The 9373-nt window shown below is 33.8% G+C and overlaps 2 protein-coding genes across 2 annotated transcripts in view; both read left to right on the forward strand.

Annotated features, from left to right (window-relative positions):
- LOC111393780 (heterogeneous nuclear ribonucleoprotein 1-like) overlaps positions 1-9050 on the forward strand; it is a 12539-nt gene extending 3489 nt beyond the window's left edge. The window contains exon 3 of the mRNA XM_023019482.1: positions 8699-9050. The gene's annotated coding sequence lies outside the window, so the exon portion shown is untranslated. The remainder of the gene's footprint in view (positions 1-8698) is intronic.
- On the forward strand, positions 6410-8919 carry LOC111393779 (heterogeneous nuclear ribonucleoprotein 1-like). The gene is made up of 2 exons (XM_023019480.1): positions 6410-6896; positions 7766-8919. Exons 1-2 carry the CDS (start codon positions 6672-6674, stop codon positions 8693-8695), a joined length of 1155 nt encoding a protein of 384 aa, XP_022875248.1. The 5' UTR covers positions 6410-6671; the 3' UTR covers positions 8696-8919.
- Positions 9051-9373: the final 323 nt, after the last annotated feature.

The following is a 9373-nucleotide window of genomic DNA, read 5'->3' on the forward strand; positions in this document are numbered from 1 at the left end:
GGCTCAGTGTTACTGTTCACTTTGTAAGGATTGGTGAAAAATGGCCTCTTAAGCGTGAAATTTGCCTGGTAGCCTAAGGCATATAAGTTCCTCACTTGATATCCTTGCCTTCCAATAAGTAGCAGTGAGTTTTTCTGGATTTCTTTTCTGCTTCAAGTCTTCAAGTATGGGGCTTCATACCTTTCAAGTGGTTGTTTGCATCAAATGTTGCTTGTACTAATAACTTCTATGAAGCACATATACACACAAAAATATGGCATGACACAACTTTTCAAGAAAGCAGGAAACTTGTACACTCATCTACTAAAATTTTTATATTTATTCATGTTGTATTTTCATGTAAAACTTTAAATCAATGCAATTAATACTCTTTATTGCTATTATTTTAAATTTTTGAGGCAAAGACTTTTGAATTCAGCGAGTATTTGTAGCACATAGTATCGCTTCCCACGTGGACCAAGACAAAATTTTTATTTGTTCAAAGAACGATTAAGGTGAAATATGGTCAGGAACAGCAAATCTTTTTATGATGAAGAGATCCATTTTTCAAGTTTGCAGCGGAAACAAAATGAAAATATTCATGCATCATAAGTTGCATGTTTTGTATAAAAAAATTCGTTGTGAAGTTCTTACAATTTTTCTCACATTCTGTTGATTCTTTTACGCCAATAGTTTCATAATTAAGCTTTTTAAGTTTGTATTCTAGAATTTACCAAATTGGGCTCATTAGTCCTTGTGTTTGAGGACACGTACATCACATTTTATAAATTAAAATGAAAAACTTATAAATACAGGAAATAATACCACATAACGTGTCAGCCATGTGTCGGAGAAATTAAATATGTGACCTAGAGTGTTAAGGAGATGAAGAAATTGGATGTGTCACAAGAGTGTCAAGGAGTCGATGTCTTGTTGGACAGGGACATGGCACCCTAGGAGGAGGATCCATGGTTCCCACATTCTTAATGTTCCAGTTCATGTCAGTGGACAAGAAAAGGAAAATCGGTCAAGGTTTTAGGCACGAAGTCTTAACGGTTACTTAAAGACAGCGTATACCATTCATGGGATAGCATTCAGCATGATTATATGGACGAGATGTGTACGAATTAACGAAAAATTGACATAAATGGATTGCAATAAACTGATGTTTGCTGCTGAAAAGAAGGGGAAAACTGAACCTGGGTATATGAACATAAATTCCAATAGCAATATGTAGACTTAGTTTTCTTTTGATTGAAACTAGTAACTAATTAATAAATGAAGGAATATTTGAGCCAGTTTTAGCATCTCATTAACTGAATTATTCGTATCTTGTTCGAACATGTTGATTATGTGATGCTCTTAGTATCTGCTGAAGATATGTATCTTTTCAATTAATTCAAGGGATAAATGTATCAGCTTAGATAATTTTAAAGAGTTGTCAATGTATATCTTCTTAAAAAGAAGAATGAGTGTGTTGGTTTTCTGGGTTTTTATCAAGCTCATCTGAGGGATCATTTTTCGGTTTTCAAATCAATTGTCTTCTTTACTGGTTGATGGCGATAGACTCTGCTTGCCTTTGCCTATTGCATATTTGGTATCTTATCGAGATTGTTTATGGAGTGTTGAAGGTAGTCAAGTTTTGAAGTTCATTTCACCTTGTGTACCAAAAGACTTTTATGGAATATAATCTGGTTGATTCTCTCTTCTTTGTAATGCTTTCTTCATTAGGAGCCTTTTCATAGGCTTGAGTCACTGAGGGAATTTCTTCATTCAGCTTGACATGTGTGCATGTCTTAATGGTTCTGAAGTGCTTTCCAGAATGATGATAATAATAATGATAGTGAACTTTTAATCTAAAGAACAATGATAGAATTTGGAAGTTCATTTGGATTTTGAGGTGAGCGTATTAGATTTTGGATCATGCTACATGTACAAGCTTTTTTTACAAACTCTCTTACTCACTATTCACAATGGAGATGGGGATTACAAGCTGACGTTTTTTAAATTCACGTGGGGTCCGTTAATTTTGTAAGAGTGAGTACACTATTTTGTCAATAAGATTTTGTCAAATATCTTTATCCTTAGATTTTCGTGCATGACATTTTATTAGATTTATAAGAAAAATTGAAAGAGAGCCTAATTTCTCCTTTTTAAGTATGAAATGCTGATTCTTCTGTTGAGTTTATACAAGTAAATATTCATTTTAATTTGGGGGTTATTTTTCTCCCTTTTTAAGTGATGTTATTATCAAAATAAGTTATTTAGGCTCCGTTTGAGTCACATTAATAGGAAAATGAGGATGAAAAAGTTCCACATAAGAGATAGATTTTTAAATATGATGGTTTGACGTGATGTATAACAGTCATATTTTTTTATTTTAATGAGTGAATAATGAAAAACAAACGGGGGTTTAATCTCTTCTTTAACGAATAAAAGTGGAACCTGTTCCTGCATACCTTCCCTTTGCCTGGCAATCAAAACCAACATTATGATAGGAAACAACGCATCTTCTCCATATAGAGTTCAAATCCCAAAGGCAATCATCAAGTGAATCGTATCTTTTTTGTGTTAGTTAGCCAAAGTTGCTCCTTGATTGCTAGGGAGGGGCTCGGCCTTTGAACCGTAAGTGGGATGAGTTAAATCTTGCACATCTTGGCGTTGGTTGGAGCCCTTTCATGAGTCGGTCCTCTTTCTTCTAATGTAGTAAATTAACGAATAAAAACTATCTGATTCTCAAGAAGTGCACAAGATGTAAGATTTATAAATTGAACCGAATGGATCTTGGTTGTAGAGAGTTGGGTTGGGGCCAAAGAAATGCTATTTAAAAAATAATAATAATAAATCTATTGATTCGACCTTTATCTATTTCTTATTAAAATTATTCATATTTTTAACCATTTTACCTTCACAATATGGCCTGACATGCTTTGTACATGTTACTTTTCTCGTTGGACGACTGACATTACTGAAAGATTGTGGATGTGGCAGTAAGTAGCTCTTTTTTAAATATGGAAGATTATTATGCAATTTGAGCAATAGATTGGAAAGCAGCTCTACAATTTTATAAAATTAGTATTAAAAGTTTTCTAAACTATTAATTTTTACTAAATAGTTGTTAAATTATGAAAAGTTTAGACCTTGCGTAATAGTTTCTTCTAGTTTTTTCAATGATTTATAAAGAGTAAACAAATAAAAAGATGGTTTTGGAGGGAGAAAATGGAAGTTGTTTAGAATGTTTCGCTCTTTATAACTTTATTTTTATAATTTCTAAACTGTCCTTTTTTTTTTTTTATTGATTATGCTTGATCTATGAAGGAGATTAACAAGATCGTAAATGCAGGAACCATTACCTCGACAATCTAGATGGATATGTAGAGGCTTTTTCCTTGAGGTTTTCCATCCGACATTGCTCTATCTTCTTCCGATTTCAATTGTATCTTTTGTCTGGATCTCATTCTATTTCAAGCTTACCAATTGTTGGATTTTTGTTGTAGACATCTTGCCAGAGTGGAGCTTCCATTAACGAACTATTTCATAAGGTATCCCTAGCCTTTTTGTCTGATATGATCTCACAAGTAATTAATTCAGTAATAAATCATGCTAAGTAACTTTTGTGGAACTCTCATCTTCTTGCCTTATATCAGTCAATATTGTAGCCAGTGCCTGTCCCAACCTACTTCCAACGAACATCCATAAGAATGCCTGCTTCATTTGTAGCCAACTTTTGATCAAGCTTAATGTCGACTTACTATAGCATCATTTAGTTAGTGCATCCAATGTCGAATGGAAACCTTGAAATTTTAGTGAAGGGCTCACCTTCTTCAACCTCATTTGTGCCATGTATTCAAAAAGATGGTACATCAAATCATCATTTCCATTATATTTTTATTACATGATGGATAAAATTATTTGAAATTGTCACCTCGTTAATTTCCTTCGAGAATGACAGGTGATCATCGTCATTATCCAACTCATGTGATCTTACAGGTCGATCTTCATATTCCTCATACAAAGGAGTGTTACATGAAGTTTTGACTAGGCCTTTGCTCCCCAACCTCACAACAATAGGTTGTCTATACCTCCTACCATGAAAGTTCACCTTAGAGGCAAGCCTCTTCAGTGCGGGCTCATTCACAAGCCGTTCCTTTTGCCTTCTTTTCATCATACTATCACAAGTTTTTAATACTTACAAATTACTTCTATTTCGTGAAAAAGCTAATAATAGGCTCTACTTCATTCTCATCGGTTTTACCCTATAAACTCACTTTCGAATTTTTAAATTTTGCTCGCAGATATGTGTTCTATGTTGTTGGTGCTTTAAGATTTTTTGCCATCACGTATATCATTTTTCCTGTAGACATCTTCTTCCATAGATGATGGCGTTGAGAGGGAGAAATTCTAGCTAGAAAATTTGTCAGTATTTTTTTCTACTTTCAATTTGAATTTCCATCACCGTTCACTTAATCATCGCTATGCTTCTCTAATCTAAGTTCCAGTGCTTTTACTTCCTCGGGATTCACTTTCGTGTGGCTCATTTTTTTGCAGATTTCAATGATTTCTCAACTTCAATGGACAGATTCGTTGTTTTTTGGCTCAGTTTCCCATAGACGGAATCATTATAAAGAACGACATGTAGCGATCATTTAATATGGATGCATAACTAATTCTATTATACATTCATATATTATTCTTCAACTTACATGTCCTTTATTCATTAGTTTAGAAGCTATGCTTAAAATACTCACAACATGTTTTTATAAAAGTTTCTTTCAACCTGAAATTCAAGAGGGATAATTAGCTCCTCTTTCAAGGGAGCTTTTATGTTTAACTTTCATTAACCTTTACTTATTTCTAAACTTCGCTAAATAGGTACATGAGCTTGTTTGGGTTCATTTTCTTAACTCAATAGTAACCAACTAAATTTACGATTTTCCACCATTCTTTGAGTCCACAAAAAAATGGTAAAATCCAAAGGTACTTAAATAACTGATTTGTGCCATCGTCGCACAATCCACCAATCGATGTACAATCCAAAGACATTATAATTTTGCCCAAAAAACTCATTTCAGCACAACTTTATCTATACAAAAATGTGGATAATCAAAGCTGCCACTCCCTATCTACGTCCACTGCAGTGCTTTTTCGATTGACTCGATGTTTCTTCGTATAAATTCTAAACAAACATTATGATAAGCCAAACCTTTGCTTAAGCCGCCATCTTGAAACCCTTCCAAGATACTAGTGCCCTTCTCCCTCGATGTCCATATAAAAAGAGTAACTACTGCCTTGGCACAATAGCTATTGTTGGATTATCTTTCAGTCTTAGTTCCCTCCTAAACCATAATATACTACTAGCCTTTGATACGGTCCCAAGAATTTCAAATATTCCTAATAGAGAAAAAATAATTCTATATTGGTTTAATTATTGGATTGACAATATTATTTAGACTCGATACACTAATATAGGTTGCATGACGAAAACTATAAACTAAGAAGTTGATTTTGAGCGCCAACAATGTCAATTTTGAACATGGAGATTCTTGGGATGGGGATGGAGATGGGAGATTTGGGGAAGAAGATGATGAAATAATTTTTGTGGTTGAAAAATGAATTTTGGGATTATCCCTTTTTAATTTTGGTGAATTTAACTCTTCTCCTAACGGACTTGGACGACGAGGGTTTTTCTCCTCTCAAAGGTCATACACGGGGGTGTTCTGTCACTTTATAAAGATAGGGTGTATTCCACCATATCCAAAGGATAGGGGAATTTTGTGCCAGTATGTCAAAACTTTAAATATAAATTTTTTAACCTAACTTTATGGTTCTTTTGTGTAATTAAATATACAAAACGAGCTTTAATATTAAAAAAAAAAAACTTTAAATAAAAGTATTTTACTTCATGTTATCTTATACTATGGTTGCAACTAATTTGAACTAGTCAAAATTATAATTTTTTATTATTTTTTTTAAATTTGTCTTGTTCATTTATAATCTTTGTAAAATCGTATTTCATTAAAATCAAACACGTTTTATACAAAAATCTAAAAGGATAATTTCTTTACACTACCATCTAACTAAAAATAGGGAAAGAATCCTTAACCAATCAGTACAGAGAGGTAAAAAATCTAGTTTAATAACATGTTTGCGTACGATAAATCAAGATTACGTATATACCCTTTGTTTGAAACCAATTTTAATATTAAATTTTGTAAAAAGTTATTTTTTAAAGAGTGTGTAATCAAAAGATGAAACCATTTTGAATTTATTATGTAAAATTATTTTATTAAGAAAAAAGTACAATTAAAAATAAATTTGAAAATAGAAAATGAAACTCGATTCTTTACAAAATGGGTCCAGAAAAAAAAAAAACAAACGTCACAATGACCTGTTTCATTTAGAATTAGAAAAAAGTGCAATTTTTTTCCCGATTCATTCTACAACTCTTAACGCAACTCTTAACTCGTCAAACCTCATGAAGTCATTGCTTCCTTAGCAACAACAAAAACCATAAATACCCAAATTGTATCCCATTTTAACTGGATTCTCCAAAAAAATCCAGCCCGCGACCACTTATTCTCCAAAATCTAGTTCAATTTTCCGCCAAGTTTTGGCATTTTTACTCGTTTGCTGCTCCCTATTAACCAAAACCCTAGCCCTCTAGGGTTTTGTTTTCTGGTTCTGGGTCAAGAATGGAGGATACGGACGAGAGAAAGCTATTTGTGGGTGGTATTTCGTGGGATACGACGGACGAAATTCTTAAAGAGCATTTTAGTAAATATGGGACGGTGATTAGCTCTGTGATTGCAAAGGACCGGAATACGGGCACCCCCAGAGGTTTCGCTTTCATCTGCTTTTCGGAATCTTCTGCCGTTGAGCTTGCACTCCAAGATTCCCATGAAATTCTTAGAAGAATGGTCTGTAGATATTCCACTTTTTTTGTTTACATTTTCCAGTTATTTTTTTTCCTAATAGGGTTCAAGTTTTAATCTTTAGGATTTTTCGATACATGGGTTTTTTTTTTTTTTTTTGGTTGTAATACAGTTTAAATTTTGAAATTCATAGGCTTTTCGGTTTGCAAATTGTGGCTTGAACATTTTTTATCCTATATTTTACATATGTACGATTATTTGCTTCTCCTCCCCTCGCCCCACCCTTTCATGATGAGGTGTCATGTATTAACTCCTTTAAGGGTTTGCTGGATGTGCGGTGTTTTCTCCACTTTTTATAAAGAAAGATCCAATTTTTTTTCCTTGGATGCCTAGGTTGTGTTTATCTTTATATTATTTCGCTATTTGTTGGTCGTGTACGTTGCCCCTTATTTCTCATCTTTTATATTTCGTCATTTCTTAATGGAAAAGGGTAAACGTTTAGTTTTTTTCTTGCTTATATTATCTCATGACTCACTGTGTTGATTTTTGTCCTATTTGCTAATTCAGCTCTAAGATTATTGTACATTTTTTTTTTTTAATCCTCCGTTAAGTATAAATAAACAGATATCTCTTCAATGGAAATTTTATTTCTTTTTTGATTCTGTTAAAGATTTTTAATCTTCATTTGATTTACCCTCCCTAGTACTTAAGTTTCTTCTGATTTATTATTGTGCTGAGTTTTGTTAGAGAACGTTGTGTATGCAACACAGTGAAAATTGTGTGTTTAATAAAAGTGTCTTGTGTTATCTTGTATGTTAATTTTTATTTTATGCACTCTCAATTGTTATGAAGCATACTTATGCTAATTGGGTGCCTTCTTTTTATTAAATTTTGTCTGCCATGTCTTTTAATAGGTAGACGTGAAAAAGGCAATTCCCAGAAGTGAACAACAGCAAAGTCAACAGCAGCATAATAGGGGATTGAGTAGGGATACTAGGACTAATGGTAGGAGCAATGATAAGTTTAGGACGAAGAAGATTTTTGTAGGAGGTTTATCAGCTAACCTAACTGAAGAAGAATTCAGAAGTTACTTTGAGAAGTTTGGTACAATTACTGATGTAGTTATTATGCAGGATAGTATGACCCATAGGCCAAGGGGTTTTGGGTTTATCACTTTTGATTTGGAGGATTCTGTTGAAGATGTTATGAAGAAGAACTTTTACGAGTTGAATGGAAAGCTCGTGGAGGTCAAAAGGGCTGTACCTAAGGATGGAATTAGCAGTAGTAACAATGGTTCTAATGGAAGACCAGGTGGTGGAAGTGGCTCTAATTTTAACTCTTATCAGCTAGGAAGTTACCCGACTTATAACCCGTATTACCCCTCTGGATATGGCAATGTTGCTGGGTACCCTTATGGAACTGGAACTTATGGTGGTGGTTATCCCTCTGGAGGGTATGGTGGACTTGGTTATAATCTCACTCCAATTGCTCCTAGGAGTCCTTGGAATGCTTCTGCAATGATTGGAGTTGGGGGAAGTTTGTTGCATTATGGTAGTACAACTCCCATCTATCCCTCGTACTTGAATGGTGGTGCTGGAGTAATGGGCTTTGCTGTCAATGGATATAATGGCATTTTGGGAACTGGATTCAATGGAAAATCAGCTCAACTTGGTAACACAGATACTCAAGGTGCAGTTGAGCAAATGCCTAGTCAGACTAGTAGGGGTAATGTAGACGATAATTTTTATAGTTCTAGTCAAACTGATGGAGCTGCTGCTGATAAACAGAATCAAGAACGGAATGATGAGCAATTTAATTCTGAGCTGGTTGGTATTTCTAGCTGACTGCTTGTGGATATTGACAGGTTAGTAGTTTCTCGCATTGAGGGGGTTGGGGTTGACTTGCTATCATTATTCAGATGTTCTTTCATTATGTGTATTTTTAATTCTTATAAAGATTTGGCTTGCATTGTGTCATATTTAGTGTCAATAATTCATGCATTCAGGATTCAGACTACTGTATTAGAATTCTTTTATGTTTAAATGTTCATGGTGATTTTCCATTCTCACTGGTAAAATATTGGTGGCGATTCCCTTGGAAATCAAAGGTTTTCCCAATGGGAACTGGTTTCTGCAGTTTAGCGTTTGTAACGTGTGCTGGTTTTAGTCCATCTTTATTTAACAATTCCTTTTCTTGTTATTACAGTTATTTTTCTAATTCCTGAATTTTTCTTTCTTTTTTGCTTCCTCCGGATTTTCTTATCAGCTGCTAGGTAATTTTTCTAGATGTTTGATCTGGTTACACTTGCAATATTCAAATTATAACTATTTTGCTGTATTTGGTCCGCATGTTTACTTGCATCCTATGCAATTAATAACACTGTTCTTAAAATTATGTTCAAAGTTAGAATTACCTATTTTTCTATAACTTACTCCGTTTTGGGAAATCTATGTATCATTTATAAATGATCAAATTTCATCTTCAACCACATTCAAATTGACCATCAAGTACCATCTACTTAT

The sequence above is a fragment of the Olea europaea genome, chromosome 4 (assembly GCF_002742605.1).
Source record: "Olea europaea var. sylvestris chromosome 4, O_europaea_v1, whole genome shotgun sequence".
NCBI classification, from domain to species: Eukaryota; Viridiplantae; Streptophyta; class Magnoliopsida; order Lamiales; family Oleaceae; genus Olea; species Olea europaea.

Bases quoted from the DNA above. Each gene is read 5' to 3' on its own strand.
- LOC111393779 (XM_023019480.1), top strand. From the start codon at position 6,672: ATGGAGGATACGGACGAGAGAAAGCTATTTGTGGGTGGTATTTCGTGG. The intron at 6,897-7,765 runs GTCTGTAGATAT...GTCTTTTAATAG, and splicing joins ATGAAATTCTTAGAAGAATG to GTAGACGTGAAAAAGGCAAT.